The sequence below is a fragment of the Equus quagga genome, chromosome 14 (genome assembly GCF_021613505.1).
Source record: "Equus quagga isolate Etosha38 chromosome 14, UCLA_HA_Equagga_1.0, whole genome shotgun sequence".
Lineage (NCBI taxonomy): Eukaryota > Metazoa > Chordata > Mammalia > Perissodactyla > Equidae > Equus > Equus quagga.
In genome coordinates this window covers 10,785,347-10,804,263 of record NC_060280.1, presented here as the reverse complement: position 1 = coordinate 10,804,263, position 18,917 = coordinate 10,785,347, and the positions used below count along the sequence as shown (strand labels likewise).

Here is an 18,917-nt window from a genome sequence, read left to right as displayed (position 1 = left end):
AGAGATCATCAGACTAGGTCTTCCTTTTCACCTGTGACCTCTGGAGGTTGCAAAGCATCATGGCTAAGAGCTGGCTCTGAAGGCTGACTGCTGGTAACCCAGGGCTGTTCTTAGTCTCTTGGGGGACCAGCTTCTATAACAGGGATGGCAATAGTACCTGCCTCACAGGTGGTTTTACGGCTTACATGAGTGAGTCTGTATGAAGTGCCAGCACACTGCTGGGCACAGAGGGCCACTCAGTAGATGTTAGCTTTTCATATGATGTTGATTTTTCAAGATAACTAGGTGTTTTTAAAGAAACAGACATGTTTCAAGAATGGCCAGCCCCTCCTTTGAGTGGGGAGTTGGTTAGTGCGGCCCTGGATAATCCACGTGGCCTCTCAGCGCTTCCACTTCCCTCCTGGAAAATGGAGAATGACAGCACATCACGGGCCTATTGTGAGGTTTCAGAGAGAGAATTTACCTTCACAGAGCACTCACGGTGCATGTGTGAAGAGCTTTCCCTAATTATTATGGTTCCTCCTCAAAACAGCCCTATGAAGTCGGTGCAATTATTGTTTCCATTTTGCACACTAAGACTGAAGCTTGAAAAGGTCATTTTTTGCCCCAGATTACTCATCTGGCAGGCAGAAGTGATGTTCGAACCCAAGTCTGTCTAGGTTAAGAGCCTGTGACAGTGTTCACTTCCGGGACAGAGAAGGGGTGTGACAAAAATAGTCTCCACCTCAGTGATCCTGTTCTCCATAGTTTTCATTTGTAGATGCAGCAGAATCAGCTGGGAGTTCGTGAGAAGGGAGGAGATTGAGTATTTCTGGAATGGGCCTGAGTTGACCTGTTCATGGGAACTCAAGAGCTAAAAAAGGAGCAGTGAAAGGCAGCCTCACGGGATGGCTGCAAAGAGGCCTGGCGCCAGGTACCCCTGATGGCCTTCTCCACAGAGCTTCCTGGGCCAGGGAAGGCCATTTGCAACAAGATCAGGTTTCCAGGCCTCGTGACCTTGAGCCCTCCCAACAGCTGCCAGAAAGCCGGCCACATGCCTGGGGAGTGTCTGAGTTCCTTGGGCAGCTGAGTTGCCTCTTTCCTGGGCCCCTGGGCCTATTTTTACACAGCCTTAAGGACACACATGTTACAGAACCAAGAAGGAATGAAGAGAAGTCCATGGGCCACCTAGAATTTAAAGTGGAAAGAGTCCGGGGCCAAGATGGGCAGAAAGCATCCAGTGTCACTGCTTAGGTTTTGGCCAGGAATCTTTTTCAAAGATGGCGGCAACCTCCACATCTATCTCTACCTCTTTGGTTGTGCCTCTGTTTAAAACCATCATTGGCTCCCTGTTCGCCTCTCCATACCCTTGAGCATACAGTAGAAGGGCTTTCACAATCTGGTTGTCGTCATCTCCTGCCACTTGACCACTCATACTTTATACCCCAGACATATGGGGACTTGGGAGGGCATGTGTGCTCATGTCTGTGTGCTTCAATGCATGCTGTCCAGTCAACAGGGAAGACCTGATGATTATCCCATCTGGGTAGTGTGGCCTTTAATCTCCAGGTCAATTGTTACCTCAAGTAGTTGAGATAATTCAGTGCCTGTTGTCTTTTGTGCCCAGGTGTCCTGTCCCTGCATTTCTACTAACATACTTTCCTGTGGTTGTCTGTTGAACTGTTTTCTTGAAGCAGATGTCATGTCTTTCACCTGCATATCCTAAGCACCCATCACTTCAATAACTGGCATATAGTAGTTGTTTAATAAATGGTAGATGGGTGGACAGATGAATGGAAAGACCAAGGAGGGAGCTGGCCTGGCCTTGTCCATGTGGCTAGAGGATTGTACCGTTATTCTCATATTATCTACAGCTGAGCAGTGATTTGAGCACTGGGTGTTAACTTGGAAGTTCCTTATTGGATTTAAGAAATGTATATTCTAGATCACTAAATCACTATTCTAGAAGAATCTTTCCTTCTCCATTACTTTTTTCCTTGCTTTATCCAGAGGACTCAAATAGGACACGGCAGTTAATTTTTAGTTTATTGAGTTCTTTCGTGTTGCTTTAGGTAAGCATTTTTAGGCATCCTTATAACTACCAGATATTATTAACATAGTTAATAAGAATGATGATAAGGCACTGTTCTAAGCGCTCTGCATATTTTAACTCATTTTCATAACAACCCTGTGGAATGAGCAGCGTATTCTGTTCGTTCCATTTGAGGGTCTGGAGAAATTAGACCCAGGTCCCATTTGCCGCACTCTGCCGGGGGCCGAATGTGAGTCATGGCAGAGAACCTCGCATCCCCCTTCCCTGCATTCTGTTGAGCCTAGGGTTGTGGCTTTTGTCCCTGATTCTGTCAGTGTCTTTATATAATAATAATAGCAAACACTTATCATGTATACTTATAGCTGGGCAATGTTTCAAACATTTTATCTGCATTAACTGATTTTATCTCCATGAAACCCTGTGAGAGCAGTTACCTTTATTATTCCCATTTCACAGCTAAGGAAGCTAAGACAGAGAGAGGTTTAGTAACTTGCCTGAGGTCACACAGCTAATAAGTGACAAGCTGGGGTTGGAACCCTGGAAGCCTGGCTCTAGCATCCATTTTCTTAACTCTTAAGCTGTGTCTACATGTAAAGAAACGGACTGAAGAAGGAAAAAAGACTGGCTGTGACATGGAGGTACACAAATTACACTTGTAATGCCAGCCCCTCAAGTAGGTAAGGGCAGAGCCTCGTGGGGAGACACTCCATCCTGGGAAGGAGATTTGGGATGGAGAAGCAGCAGCATGGACTCCAGAATCGGGCAGCCCTGGGGCTCTCACACTGGGCATGTGTGCTTGGCAAGTCACTGCATCGGGGTCTTCTCCCTCATCTGTAAAAAGGGGATGTTAACGGAAGCTGCCTCCTCCGGCTGTTGCAGGGGATGAATGAGGGATGGCAAAGCACCTCGCATCATCCTGGCTCACGAAGACAGCACATTAGATGGCTGTTCCTTCCCAGCTCACAGGTCACATATATCCTAACTACTGACTTGTGCAGTCAAAGGTTTTTTTCACACTCATGATGTAGGCACCCAGTGTGATAGGCTGAACAATGGGCCCCCAACGATGTCCACGTACCATTCCTAGGAGCCTGTGAATATGTTATCTTACATGACAAGAGAGACTTTGCAACTGTGATTAACATTTGCATTTTGAGATAGAAAGATTATCCTGGATTATCCACGTGGGTCCTGTGTGATCACAAGGCTCCTTCTGAGAGGGAGGCAGGAAGGTGAGAGAGGAGGTGTGGCCATGGAAGCAGGTCAGAGAAGAGACCAAGAATGAGACTGGAAGATGCTATTCCCCTGGCTTCTGATGGAAGAAGGGGCTGTGAGCCAAGGAATGCAGGTGGCCTCTAGAAGCTAGAAAGACAAGGCGGCAGATTCTCCCCTGGAGACTCTGGAATGGATGTAGCCTGCCGACTCCTTCCCTTTAGCCCACCCAGACTGACTTTACTCTGGAACTGGGAGAGAATAAATTTATGTTGTTGGAAGCCACTAAATTTTTGGTAATTTGTTACAGCAGCAAAAGGAAACTAATACGCTCTGGGATTCAAACAAAATAACTCTCACTGAATTAGACAGTCAGCTATCTGGGTTTCTAACAGGGGCTCATTTTGCTGCCATGAGCCCCTTGGTTTCCGAGTGTTCTAGAAGTTGCCTCCGTGGTTAAGTCACTTCAAAATGGAATTTCTACATCTGTAAGTCGGAAGCAGGTGATTGTAGGGAAGGGTGGGGGGGAGAGAGGCCCATGTTCAGTTTCCAGCCTGTGCCCCTACTGTGGGCCCCCTCAGATGCTGAGCTGTCCTGGGAGTGGCAGATGCCATTTCATCCACTAATTAGAGGTGAGTACCGGGTCTTCCTGACCTCTTTGATGTGAATATAAACTCCCGAGTAGGTGCTGTGTCCCCCAACTAAAGTGTGTTTGTCTTGTAATTAGTGACATTTAAACACATTTTAAGATATTTATCATATTTTATAGGCTATTTAATAACATCAAAGCTCCCGGTATAACCTGTTTATCATCTCTTTTAGTTCAATAAAAATCGCCATCTTGCCAGCACCTGGCATGGTGCTAGGCACATTGGAAATGCTCAGCTGATGTGTCTTAGATGAATGAGCTAAACAATTAGTGGTCCACCATCCAGGAACTTCCGGGGGGTTGGGGGGGAATGTGACACATCAAATTGTAATGTGTCATATACACTGTACTTTTAAAAGCTGTAAAGAAACTTGAGTCATCCCAAGCCAAGAAATTCTCTAAAATCCAATCTCTTGCAATTTTATATTTTAACTTAGTTATAAAGGTGTATGGAAAAGACACCAAAATAACAGATTATTTTCATTAATAAGGGAAGCCGTGTTTGGTTTGGCACAGCCTGCTACAGCAGTGTGCGTGAGAATCGCCTGGAGAGCTTGTTCAAACAAATTTCTGGGCCCACCCCCAGGGTCTCTGATTCACTAAGTCTGGGGAGGAGCTGGAGAATTTGCATTTTTAACAAGCTCTCGGGTGATGCTGTTGCTGTTGGTCTGGTGACCGCACTTTGCCAACGTCCTCTTAGAGCCAAGTAGAAAAATCAGTTTGGGGATATGCCTGGGCAAACATGCATTTAAACATGTATTAGTTTGCAAAGTTGTTGAAAATTTTTTAAATTAACAATATCTCTAAAGGGTTTGTTTAAATTTCGCTAAATATTTTGAATGAGCCAATCAGTTTGCGTTTTGGGAAAGGTTAGGAAGCTTCTGTTTGTCTGAGAACTATGGTGAATTCTACACTGAGTGGATCTGAGCTGTGCGCGTGGCCGTGGTTGTGGAATTGGCCAGCGCCTTCTCTACCCCGCTCAGCCCACTCCATCTCTATGGCCCTTCATTTCCTCCATTGAAAAATTGAAGTGATAATCCTTTAGTACGTCGTACTTAACTGCCTGTGTCCCACCAGGCGGTCGCTTCTTGGCGGGCGGTGTTGCATCTGCCCATGTGCCCTGGGAGATGCTCAGAGAATACTTCCTGAAGAAATTCCCATCACACCTGCCTCGGACTGAGGCATTGTGAGTGGTGACATGGTGCTCAGTGAAGTTAAAGAACTTAGCAAATGTGAGGATAGGCGAAGGGAGAATAGCTATACATCTTGAGCCGAAAGAGAAATTGGATGGTGATTTATAACCATGTAGACTGTGGTTTGTATAAAAGCCATCTGTGCCTCGAGCTTGGACCCACCTCTCTGCATATGTCTTCATGGGGTTCTCATGTTTCAGCCATGCATCAAAAGGGCTGTTTTCTGTATGTGTGTGTGTGTGTGTGTGTGTGTTTTATTTTTCCATGTAACAACTTAGCAGGGAATTTTTGTTTGCACTTTCAGGCATGGTTAGCCTATGGCATCTGCATGCTGGGAACTGGTCAGTAGAATGCCAGCGTGCTCGCTTAGTCAAACGGTAGAGAATGGTGGCCACAAGCTGAGTTCAGGTCCCTTTTAAAACCAACCCCAAAACCGAGTAGATACCAATAGTTAGGTGAAAATCAACTCATAAAAATTGATCCTCCAGCTTTTTTTTAAAAAAAAAGATCTGAAAACCTGGCCATACTGGGTTGGCCCTCTCCAGGCAAAAATTGGCTAAAACTGGGTAGCAGCTGCCCCTTGAGGTAGGTGCAGGCTGCATTTGCCACACTCCTCACCATTCCCTAGTATATTATTCCCAGCCTCTGTTACTCATTTGTTACCTGCCTCAGGTTTTTGACCCCCAGACAATATCATGACCTCTCTCAGGAATCTTAAGCACTGGCAGATGGTGTTTTGAAAGATCCCTCTTTTAGGAGTATTTTGACTTCAAATAATGCCTGTAAATGTTGATATTGTCTTAAATAATTTCTGCTCCTGAAGACTTAAAACACCATAAAAGAACATAAATATTTTCCACAAAACGTGTCCAAAAGGATGTGGGAGAAGTCACTCCTCCCTCTGTGAAGTGTCCTTTGTCCTTGTGATGTAAAGGCGAGATTTGGTTTGGATGGACTGTTTACTGGTCTTGTCACATGGCCAAAGTCCTCGAGAGGGAAAGTGACCAACAGAGAGGTCAGGAGCAGTGGCAAAGCCCTGGCTGTTTCGTTGTTCCTGTTCCCTGTTTGTCGAGGGCTTCATAGCTTTAAAACACTTTCCACTAAGTGTTCAAGTTTCAACTCTGCCATTTCATAACTGCGATTTTAGGAAGGCACTTAAAACAATCTGTGCCTCCATTTCCCCATTTGGAAGGTGCTAATATCTACCATATCTAGTGGTGAAAATTAACGGAACTAATAATGTATGGAGAAGAATTTAGCCTAGTGCTTTGTGTTTTCTAAGATTGCAAATATTAGTTTCTTGTGAGGCCTCTATAATGCTTTCAAGAAAGGGCTAATTATCCCCATTTTACTGAAAGGAAAACTGAGGCTCAGGGAAATTAAGTACCTTAGCCAAAGATAGCCAAGAAGCCCTGAGAAATCCACAGTTCCCTAGATTCCACCTCTGGTCCTGTGACATCCTTAATTTTCCTTTCCCCCTTTAAAACGCCCTCTTAGTAATGACCTCGATCACAATGCAGATCACAGCACTTTGACAGGTTGGCTTTTCCTGTGGAGTAATGTGATGGGCGAGAGGGGTTCCCACATTGGTGTGAACACGGTAGCAGCCATGTAGACTTGGATGGGGTGGCAGAACTCCACCAAAATCTCATCTTTCTCACACTTTCCCCTGAAGGGACAGGAAGGCAACAGGAGAAGGGCGTGCAGCCTGGGTCTCCTTCACTGTTGTGACGGATAACTCGTTACCTTTCATGAAAGGGAGGTCTTGAGATGAATCAACTTGGAATGAAAGCCTTCCCCGGGCTCCCCTCTGCTTCTCTAAGGGGATGCTGCAGAGGAGACCCTAACTAAAGCGAAGGGCCTTTCGGGGTTAGCCTGCGGGTGGGGTGTTTCTTTTGACTTGCTCTCTTCCTCTCTATTGCATCACCCATCTTGTGAGGCTCCTTTGAGAGAGACTTGCTGAGATTTTATTCTGAGTTTCAGAATTTACTGATGCTTTGTTTGTAAGTGGCTATAAAGTGCTCTATTTTTATGATCATCCAGGAGTTTAATTTTAGCCCTTAGGGGGAGGGTGTCTTCCTATTACCTTGACCTGTAGGTAGAACCATATGAAATGGCCAATAGTTAACTATTTTTTTACCTACGAAAATTACAGTTTTATCTGGTTCAGTGGAACACTTGGCAAGGATGGAAATAGCAACAGAGATTAGCATTATATGACAAGTTAAAAATTGTCACTGTTTCTTCACAAGTGTATTGGATATCTTGTAGCCTTGGAGAGCTCAAGGATATCCTGTAATAGAGACCTTCCTTGTCTGGTTTGTTTTTCCTCTTCCAGGGGATGTGGACCATGCCTCTGACATTCTGGCCATGGCGGTAATGTAAGCAGAATTGAGAATTATTTTAATTATTAATAATATTCTTAATTATTTTGAATCTTGTATAGTTTCTGATTGGTTGGCATATAGGTTATTGCTTTGATCACAGATTTTAGAATTTGAAGCTATGGGCCAAATCTAGTTTCTTGGTGTAAAGTATTTTGTGTACTACTTTCAGAATCTCCTAAATTATGTTTTAATGATCACCAGTGGTCTAGAATTCATGCTCAGCTCTTTAGCCATACCTACAAACAGCTTTTGAAATAAAAAGATTGAAGTAATGTATGTGGAAGGCCCTGGGGTTATGCCTGGCATAAAATAATTACCCTCTAATTGCTAGCAGCATCTGGAATTGGAGTGGAGAGAGAGGGCAATTTTTGAATTACGCCTCCTGCAGAAATGAACACTACAGGGTGAGATTTACAGGCAGAGGTGACAGAGCAGTCGCCGTCATTGCAGCCGTCACCCCTATGAGAGAGCAGTCATGCAGGATTCTGAATTGACTATTAAAAGCATTCAGACTTACCTGCTGGCTTTTCTTCCCTGGTAACTGATGCTGCCAGGACTCATCTTGCCCTTACAGACCTGCTATCTTTGGAACTGCAGGGTTGAAATCCATGAATTGACTACTCATGAGCAACCCTGAAGAACCACAAGCTACAGACATCAGCAAATGGGCTGAGCCACAAAACTGAATTACACAGGCTGGTGTGAGGGAGCTGGTCACCAAGCCGGTGAGCGAGTCCAGTCGTCAGCCTTCATCTACAGATTGTCCCATTCATCTGTTCCTTTATATGTATTGTTTTTTGGTGAACGGATATGTTCTAGTGGTATTTCTAAAGCTGAGGATTTAAAGCTGTGCTCTTTTTTTTTTTTTTTTTTTTTTGAGGAACATTAGCTCTGAGCTAACTACTGCCAATCCTCCTCTTTTTACTGAGGGAGACTGGCCCTAAGCTAACATCCATGCCCGTTCTTCCTCTAGTTTATATGTGGGACGCCTACCACAGCATGGCTTGCCAAGCGGTGCCATGTCTGCACCCGGGATCTGAACCAGCAAACCCTGGGCCGCTGAGAAGCAGAATGTGCAAACAACCGCTGCGCCACCGGGCCGGCCCCTGTACTCTTGGGGTGTCTCGAGGATCTGCTGTTCTATTTTGCATTTATAGTCTGCCCCTTGAGGACTTTGTGGTGGCTTGTGCATTTAAGCTTGTAAATATGGCAAAGTTACCAAGCGAACCCAGACCTTGTGAGAAGAGCGTAGTCAGTCAGTGCAGGCTTTTGAGTAGGTGAGTTGCTGGGTGTAAGTTCGCCCTTCTCACAGTTGTTATCTTTGTTTAGGGGGTGATATTGCTTAAAGTCTGCTCTTGCCCAGGAGGCTGTCTGCTCCGTGAGGGAAGGACCACACCGTCTTGACACCACTGTTTCCCCTTGCCCTTCTCCTAGAGCAGGGCCTGCAAGGGAGTAAATACTCAGTCATTATTTTTCAAAGGAATGAATGAGGCTACCAAGTTCTAGTTAGTTCCTGGGTGAAATTCTCCAGCAAAAGTCCACAGTGCCACTCCTCTCTTTGGCTCAAGAGGCAGCCATGTGTTTGGGGTCCAGAAGTCAGGGTTTTCATGTTAAAGTTGGCATCTGAGTTTATATCCTTCTCTGTAGGTAAAGCTAAAGTTTTCTGCAAAAAAAAGAAAATTGTTCTTCTTAATGAAACTATTTAAGATCTTAGGGTTTCCCGTGTAACTTAGTAGAGGAAACTTTGACTAGAAAGCTTTTTGGACAGAAAGCCCTAATTCTGATAGGGTCAAAATGAATTCCAGCTGCAAGGAACCCATTCGTAGAAAGGCTGTACTACCGTCCTATAATTTAGCAAGTCTCAGAGTGTCACAACTCCAAAAGGATCTTTCACTTCCAGAAGATGCTAGTGATGGCTAATATTCTGCCATTTTGGAATTGAATGAAGAAAGAGCCTTTTTACACCTCTGACTATGTAAAGTTCCAGACCCTCGACATGTCAGCCCGTCTACTCCTCATTAACACTATGGGAGAGTTGTCAGCATTCCTATCTATGTTACAGATGATGAGCTTGCAGCTCGCAGCAGTTAATCATTTTCCTAGGGTCTTTGGGTCATCTGCAAGGGAACCAGAATCTAGTGTCGAGTCCAAAGTCCGTATTCTTGCAACAGATACTGTTACATGGCAATTGTGTTGGAAACAAGTGCTACTGGGAGAGGGAACGTGGGAAGCCTGTAGCTGTCCCTTCTGCCTTGGTGTGGATGAGTTAATCAGCATCTTTTCAGGAGACAGGCTACTGAAAGGCAGACACGACCTCAGGTGAGGGAAAAGGCCTGAGTCTGGAGAGCTGGGTGTGAGAGGAAAGCCAGAGCAGGAAAGGGGAGGTGGCTCAGATGACCTCATCTCATTCTCTGCTTTGCCGGGGGCAACCCCAGAGCCAGCTTGGGCATGGCGTGGCCTGAGAACTGTTGCCAGGGATGTTAATGTCCAAAATGACCACACAGTAACAAAAACTGCCAGGTATCGGGCACTTACTAATCACCACACATATGTCCTCTCATGTAGTGACAGCCACCACCCTGTGTAGGGGGTGTTAAAATATAGGCCCATTTTACAGATCCAGCCACTGAGGCAAGTTGCTGAAGATCATAATTGAGTAAATGGCAGAATCAGGATTTGAACCTAGATTTGTCTGACCCCCAAAGCCTGCGTTGTGTCTTCTAAATACCACCCCATGGCCCTATTCATTACTGTTTACCATTTGTGTCCAGCTCCTCGCTTGGAGGCCTCCACTTGGAGCAGTCCCTTTTGGGGCTGCCAGGAGGTTAGGGAGCGTTACCTAAAGTTGTAGCAGGAGAAATGACCTTCGGAATGTCTCCACACTGAGTGAACGCACAGAGGCGTCCGTTGGGCCTCTCTGACAATGCAGATCCCGGCAGTTTCCCCTCGTAGTGCCTGCCATCTCTAACACGGATGCTCTGCGGAGCTCAGCTGTAAGGGTTGATGATGGGAGACTCCAGAGGAAGGACTGACTTCTAGAACTTTTCGCTACAACTCCCAGGTTCCTCTCTTGTTTCAAAAGAAAGATTCAGAAGTCAGAAAATAATAGGAAAATGAAATATTCTAGGCATTTGGAAGCAGGGTAGAAAAAGATAGTTACTAGAGGAATTTGAGATTCTTCTTTCAATTTTTTTTCTCCTCTAGTTTTTTTGTTTCCATATGGACTTACCCATTTGCTGTAACAGCCGAGAGCCTGCTCTAAACTTTTTTAAAGAGAATTCTTGAGAACATCTTGGAAAGCTGAAGTTATAAATACTATCGAAGATAAGGTGGCTAACAGTGCCAAATTCAAGGAGGGAGCTGGGCAAGGCATTAAAGCAGCAAGAGAAACAGACTGGCAGAGACACTCAAGTCTCATCCAGCCCCTGAGCCCCACATTCTTAAGCTTTCTGTTTCAAAGCCACCAAGAGAGCCAAGGCTGACTGGCTGGAAGACACTTGAAGGGCCGAAGCTGGAACACAGGGTATGGAGCCCCTTGTGCTACTGGACAAAGATGGCTTTAAGCATCAGCCAAGTAAGCAGCACCCCATGGGGCTTACAAGGGAAGATGCTCCCAAATATTTCCCCATGTAGGAGAATTTGAAGGGCCACCATAAATTTCCTTCATTTTGGGGGTCCCCTTCTAAAATTAAAACTTGCAGTCACGCACCACATGGGGGTGTTTTGGTTGATGACAGACCCCCATATATGATGGTGGTCCCTTTAGATTAGTACCACGTGGCCTAGGTGTGTGGTAGGCTGTACCATCTAGGTTTGTGTAAGTACCCTCTGACGTTCGCGCAACGACGAAATTGCTCAATGATCATTTCTCAGAACATATCAGAACGTTATTAAGTGACACGTGACTGGGTAGCGTCCTGGCCCCGCCAGCCCTGTCCTGTGGTGTTGTACATCTCCAGGACCACACTGTGGCCCACGAGCCATGTGATCATATGAAGATGTGGGGCCCCAACACTGCCATAGGTGGACAAAAAATGAAGCTGGGCAAAGCACACATCAGGTTGTGGCCCCTAGAAATGCAGAGGAAAGAGACAGACAACACTGACGAGACAGGCGTTTTAGGAGAGTGTTTCTCCAAAGTTCATTTTGTGTTTTGGTTTGGTTTCATGGTTGGATGTCTTTTTTTTTTTTTCCTCCTCTATTTTTATTTTTGGAAAGGGGCGGAGGAAGGAGTGTCAGAAGAGCATAGAGGCCTATTAGATGTGAAGCAGACATTCCTAGTACATGTGACCACAGATGCTGACATTCCCTGCCCCTCCCTTCCTGTGTCTGTGTGGAGCCCGGAAGTCATTGGAACCCCACCTGGAGGACACTGTGGAGCCGTCTCTGACACAAAATAGTGCGTCCTCGAGCTTTCACCTTGGAACCTCTTGGCCTGGCTGCTGTTGCCATGGCAACGGGCGCCCTGACAAGGCATCCCTGAGAACCTGAAGGACCCCTGCCTTCCCTCCGCCCCCTGCCCCCACATCAGCTCCTGAACGTGGCCCCGTGTGGCCCAGCCTTTGCTCCTGCTCGTTGCTCTTCTTCTTTGCTCGCTGGCCTCCAGGCCTTTCGACTTTCTTTTGGTTCCCAGAATGTGGTATGCTGCATCCTGCACGGACGCTTTCAAGCCTTAGGTTCGCTAGGCTTGGTGTGTTTTCCTCCCCGCACTTGGTGCCCAGCTAACTCCTTAGGTCTCGGCTCAAATTCCCCCTCCATCCCTCAGTCAGCAAACATTCCTGTGTACGTACAGTGGGCTCCATGCTCTTCTGGGTGCTTGGGGGCTACGTCACTGGATAGTGGACGGAACAGACCAAAAGGCCTGTCTCTGTGGACCTAAGTGCTGTCTCTTCCTTAAACCTGATGCCCGCCCCCTCAGCCTAGATCAGGTCTTCTAGTATGTGACAGACGTCATCATGTACTTATTTATGCATTATTTTCCCTTACAGTAGCCTGTAGATTCTACGACATCAGAGATTACTCACGGCTGTGTATCCAGTACCAGTACGTTCATTGCCTGACACCCAATAGGTGCTCAGTAAATATGGGTGAAGGGATGGATAAATGAATGGATGAATGATGATTATTTTTGTTGGCAAGTAGCAATATCAGGTGTTAGGGTCACACCCTTCCAGAAAGAAGTTGCTTGAGCTGATGGATGAGACTCACGAAGGAGCTACACTGCGCTTTTAAAATTACCAGAACTTGCCAGTTCTTCCTCAGTCTTGTCTGCGGTTCTGTCTCCCATTGCCGAGGCCTTAGGCATTTCATGATTTTAAGCAAATGGCTGTGACCATACCTGACTTTAATGCAGCAGTTGTTTACCTTCCCTCCTGGTTTCCTCTCCCAGGATGGAGATCTCCAAGGGGCCTGGAGAGGAATTCTTAACTCCTAAAAGCTAGCACACCATTTACCCAGTGTGCCCGGAGCCCCATCTTCCCCTGGGCTGCGGGAGCACCCATAGAGATGGGCTTCGTTTGCGTTAGTCATTTTCGTGCGCTTTGCACTCAGCTACACTGGTAGTCAGAGAAAAATGATGCCATGACAACTGCCACAACAGATGGTATTTGATCAGTCTCTAAGCTACGGAGGAGACGCAGAGCAGTGCTTCCGAGCTTCGCATATCTTACGTTATCATGACACCCAGTCCAGCCTCAATCATGATTGAAATGTGAAGTTCTCCTTTTGCCTCCTAGCCCTCCCTTCCCTTTCCGGTTGTTTGGCATTTGTTTTGATTTCCCTCGCTCTCGGGCTGTCCAGGGTGCAGATACGCTTCTGGGTGTGGGAGACAAAGGCTACATACAACATACATAACTAGTCCATGGAAGTTGCCCTGCAAGTCTGAAGTTCAGTTGAGAAACTGTTCAGCTTTGGGGTGGAGATCTCTGCGGAGACTGGGAGAAAGGCTTTATTGCACCTTTGTTGGGCATGTGGGGACCGCACAGGGTGGAGGCCACATACGGCCCCAAACAAATGAAGCCTGGGGAAGTGCATATCAGTCTCAGTCTGTCCCCTTCCTCCGCCCCCTCCTTCATCCAGCACTTTTCCTGCTCCCAGGATCTCCAAGCCTCCTTGTGGTGCCTCTTCTGGGCTTCTCACCTCCATCACAGCTAAGACTTGCAAACTCCAGGAACTTGATCCCAGAGCTCTTGGACCTGTTTCTATGGCAACAACTACATCAGCCTTCTCCCCTAGTGGCACCCCCACCCCATCAGCAACACTGGAATGTGAGACTTTTTCGGCTAATTTTGGAAAGTAGTTTATATTGGCTGTTACGTGTTAATGAATAACTTCGGTCGTATTTACATACTTTGCTAGTTAAGAGTCTTTTCCAACGCTCTGCCTCCCAACTTTAACTGGATCCTCATCTTGCACTACGATTCTGGATCACACATGAGCCACGAGCCTCGTTAAAGAGGCACAAGGGGCATGGGGACACCCTTGTGCTGTAAGGCATGCTGGCGTCCTGCCACCAGCTGTTCCCCTTGTGGGATGCGGTGGGAGTTTGCAGTTTCGACAGTGTGTGAGGATGGATTGTTTACCTGTGTAGTATTTGGAAGAAAACCTTAAGGTGAATTTTAATCACAAGGGAGCCTGGATCAAAGCACCATTCTCCCCTTCTGATCTCTTTCCAAGAGAAGCCGGGAGGTTGGAATCCACGTCTGACCCCGTTCTGCTTCCCAGCCCTGCTCTCTTCCTGGGGTGCAGATGAAAAGAGCGTGGGTCTCTGCCGCCTTGTCAGGAGTGATTTTTAGCCTTAATGGAACATTATTAAAGAGTGGATTTGAAACTTGAGGAATGTTTTTTGAACTCCTTCTGTGAGCGGAGAATTTGTAGTAAAGGGAGAAAATTCAAGGGGCTCGATGGGCTCCTGAGTCGTCTTAAATGATAAGCTATGTTCTTCGTTTCAACATTTTCTGGGAGTGTCATCCAGATGTTGCTCCCTGTTTCGTCTCCTCTTGAGGAGAAAGCATTCTTAGTGCCCTTAGGCCTCCTGTCTCCATCTAATGAAGGGAGATCCTAATGCTCCTCTCGTTTCTGTGCCGCGATTCTCCCTGAAATGGGTGGGAATCAGGGACTGTGTGTGGAATGGCTCTGTGGCCCCTGAAAAGGAGGATTATGTAGATGTGGGCTCCTGGACAGGGAGGTCTTGGGACTGACACTGTCAAAAGAAGTGAGTACAGTGCCTGGCACAGAGCAGACATCCACACAGTTAGGTTCATTCAATAAATGATTAAAGGAATCATGGAACTCAGGTTTGTCAACCTTGGCACTGTTGACGTCTTGGATAATTCTCTGTTGTGGGGACTGTTCTGTGTGTTGTAGGATGTTTAGCAGCATCCTTGGCCTCTACCCCCTAGAAACCAGTAGCAGTGCCCTCACCCCCGGGGTGTGACAACTAAAATGTTGCCAGAGATTGCCAGATGTCCCCTGGATGGCAAAATCCTTGCCCCTTCTCTCCTGCCCTCTCTTGCCCAGTGGAGAACTACTGATCTAAATTAAGAAATCAGTTGAAAGAATGCTAGGGCTTTAAAAAATCAACAGGAGGAAGAACTATTCTCAGTAACCTATATATAATTATTCATTCCTTTAATAGAATTTAACGTTAAAAGAAAGCCCAGTAGATGGCTGAATTGAAATGTACCAAGGCTAGCCTTGCAAGAAGAAATTACTATGTTCTTTAAATGATGCTCTGTGCATTGAATGCTCCATGAATGTGACAAGTAAATGTACTGTATGCTCCTTAGGAGGAAATTTCTGTAGCATTACAATATTGTGTAGAGCGGTGCTTTTCTTGAATATGTTGGTGGGTGTCTTTTTATTCCATGTCATACCATTGCACTACTGTTGAAAAAACTTACCCTACCTATGTCAGCCCACCCACGTGACACTTGCCAGGATAAATATCAAGTGTGCTATTTTTTATTTTGTGTTAACAGATTCAGGGGTGGTCAGTTTTTTTCTCATCTCCTCTGGGGACTTAATTGCCAAAGCCTCGCTTATCAGCCATGTGCACAATATTATATTAAAGAAGTAGGGTAGGATTATAGAAAGAGACAAGGGGTAGAAGAGGAATTTTATAATTTTATTATAATTTGAATACTGGTGCCTCTTTGTTGGGGCAACAGATCCTTCTGAGTGGTTTTGGTATATTACACTATGTACAATAGAAAGAGGGACGCATAGTTATTTTCTCAAAAGCAGGTTTTGTGATAGGGTGAAATAGCATTTCAAGATATAACTTTTATTGCGCTTACATATAGAAGCAGGTTGCTCCAACACACCTTCCACGAGGCCCTCCCAGCCATTCTCTTCCTCCTTCCCCCTCCCCCCGCCAAGATGGTTGCACCTGGTTATCACTGTCAGTCATCCTGGGACTGGAAAGAAGAAAAGAGAGTTACCAATCTCATTTTTCCTCCTTCTTTATAGGGAATCATTTTCTGCGATGGTGGCAGGCATAACCCATAGCATCAGCATTTATTTGGTTTGCAGGAAATTGCATTCTGCTCTTTTTCCTAGAGATGAAAAAATGCCTCCCAGATGAGAACCCTTGAAGGTGGGCTGGAGGCTGAGAAAGAGACGGGAACCTAAGCTAAAAAATGCAAGGATGAAGTAACCTTAAGCTCAGGGTTGAGTGGATTCTTCTAAAATGGGTGCAGTTTGGGGCCGGCCCTGTGGCTGAGTGGTTGGATTCATGCTCCACTTTGCTGGCCCAGGGTTTTGCCGGTTCGAGTCCTGGGTGTGGACATGGCATGGCTCATCGGGCCTTGCTGAGGTGGCGTCCCACATGCCATGGCTGGAAGGACCCACAACTAAAAAATGCACAACTATGTACTGGGGGGCTTTGGGGAGAAAAAAGGAAAAATCTTTTAAAAAAATAAATGAAATAATAAAATAAAATGAGTGCAGTTTTGTTCCGGCATCCCCAAACTTAATTTAAAGCCTTTGGAAGATGCAAAGACTGAGAGTAGAGATGAAATGCAGGATGGCTGGGGAGGGTGGACATGAACTTCAAGACTTCGAGCCAGACTGCTCAAATTAGAGCTCTTAAATTGTAGATGCTTCACTCTCTTTGGCTATGAAGGAGCCATCAGGAGCTTGCTTGGGGAAGGGGAGGGAGGATGGTCCCGTGGACACTGTGAAAGATGGTCTTTCATTGGTTCGGAATCAACCCCATAGGTTAAGCACTGGTTTGAGTTCGAAAGAATGTCAACCGAGCCTGGGAAGTCAGAAAGAAGGTGGTTGTGCAGGTGAGGGGATCTCTATCGTGAAATGCAAATTGTGTGAAAGTCAAAGATCCCTGTGCCAGGTCAAAAGGAGTTTCTTTTATTTAGAGTCACCATTGACATAATCAAGCCAGAACATTTTCCTGTAGCCCAAAGAATAATTAGCCCTGACATCAGAAGTCAAATGAGACCTTCGGGAATGACCTAATTGTTCTTCTGTGAGAGCTGGACATTGGTTGGCCCTTGGCCATGTTATCAGCCCTGCAAACCTGGGAGTCTCCTGGACTCTGGTGGTGAGTCCTTTCTTGCCACAGAAAACAGAAAGGACAGAGGGCATCCGTGAGGTCACAGCCCTCCCTGGGCATCTGCAATGCCTGCCATCCTGAGAATTTTTGAGCAAACACTACCCAGATTCCAGCTGAAACTCCCATTCACTGTCTCTCCGTTTAACTACCTGCCTCCTTGGTGGCTGGAAATTTCTCCTAGCTGCTAGTAGATGGGCGGGTCTACTAACCTCGTCCCCCACCCCCATTTTTCTAGCAACTGCTCAAGTTTTCAGGATTGCACTGATGACGGTGATCAGCATATGAAGTCCAGTTCCCCCCTGGTTATTTTTGGCAGCCATGAGCCATCCAAGGCTGCATCTTTTCGCGCTGTGTGGTTGGGATATTAGATAACCTTTTCCTGTGCAAGTATAGACAAAGGCAAGTCCTGACGTGCATCATCCATCTATTCGTCCATCCGATGTTTATTTCCTCCAGTTTTTCCTCATTAAGAACCTTAGCGAATGCTCATGAACCCTCTCTCTGACATAGCCCTTTGTTCCTAATAACAAATGACTCTGGAGGAGGCTGAACATTTATTGAGTGTATATTGTTGTGTTTTTTTTTTCCCCTAGATTGAAAACATAGATGCCTGCTTGAATTTCCTGGCAGCTAAGGGCATAAACATCCAAGGGCTGTCTGCAGAAGGTGAGTCCGAGTGCCTGTTGGGAGGCAGCCTTTCCATCGGCGGAAATGCCCACCTGTTGCTTATTGATGACGATACAGCGAAGCCGAGGGGTGCTGGTGGCTCTGCTGGTTTTGTTTTCCTTCTGGTTTTGAGGCAGCGCGATGCTTGTCTAGGCTTGAGGATGTCAACTTTTTGACAACTTACAGAATCACTCCAAGATTGCAGATTCAACCATGCCGGTCGTGTCTGCGAGACAGCGAGAAAGGAGTGGAGACAGGGCTGCTTCTCTGAAGGGCTTGATCAAACAATGCCGGTTTGATTCACCTGACGAGCAGTTCAGTTAATTATCAAGCTGGGCCTTATCTCTGGGAGGGAGAACACTTAACCACAGAACATATTTAAACTGTACAGTTCCCAGGGAAAAATGCCCAATCCTTATCTCTTCCTTTTATTAGAAGAAGCAGCACTTTTCCCAGCTCAAAAAAAAAAAAAACCCACGTTATTTATTAATGAGATGCTCCATTTTGACATCCTGATTACTTTTTAATTAACTCCAATTTGGTGGCTAATTAGCACATCAGTGTTTCCTGGTGGTTCACTGTTCGGTTAGGTATTGGTCTGGAGTAAGGCTGGTGCGAATTCTCAGCCTCCTCGGGCAAAGTCTCGCCCTGGAAACGTCCGCGCGCTCCCTTGTTTGTAAATACAAGCAGCTGCCAGCTCAAAAGCTGCCATGGGCCCCGGCGTTCTCCCAAACTCATTAGGCTGCACCTGCCTCTGGTTTTCCCAGAACAGGTAAAGCAGTTTGGGCTTCAGATGACACCACCTTTCCCTCACAAGGCTGCTTTTTGAAAAGATGCCTGTTAGCATGGACTCCGGTGGTCCGGGTTGGGAGGCAGGGAGCAGGGTGGAAGGAAGTGGCCCAGCGGAGCAGGTGAGTTTGCAGATGTGATCCCTTTGGGCCTGGGGCCTGCCTTCACTCTGCTCTGTGGGGAGAACTTGGTCTTTCTGAACTGTAATCTCTTCAGGTATTGGGGGTGTGTCGCCACTGTTGGTGCCTCATGGGGGTGTCATGTCTCTGAATGGGGCTGTTGAGATTTCCCGAGTGCAAAGTATCCCAGTTCAGGCACAGGCACACCGCTTCCAGAGGGCTCTAATGCACCGTCAGGTGGGCAGCCTAATTCAGGCACACTGCTTCCAGAGGGCTCTAATGCACCGTCAGGTGGGCAG

General features: G+C 46.3%; 1 protein-coding gene across 7 annotated transcripts in view; it reads left to right on the top strand.

Annotated features, from left to right (window-relative positions):
- Nucleotides 1-18,917, top strand: part of NAV2 (neuron navigator 2) — a 390,162-nt gene that overhangs the window by 140,100 nt on the left and 231,145 nt on the right. For all 7 annotated transcript variants that reach the window (XM_046685992.1, XM_046685993.1, XM_046685991.1 and 4 more), the window contains exon 4: nucleotides 17,638-17,710. In XM_046685992.1, coding sequence (XP_046541948.1) covers nucleotides 17,638-17,710 — 73 coding nt within the window. The remainder of the gene's footprint in view (nucleotides 1-17,637; nucleotides 17,711-18,917) is intronic.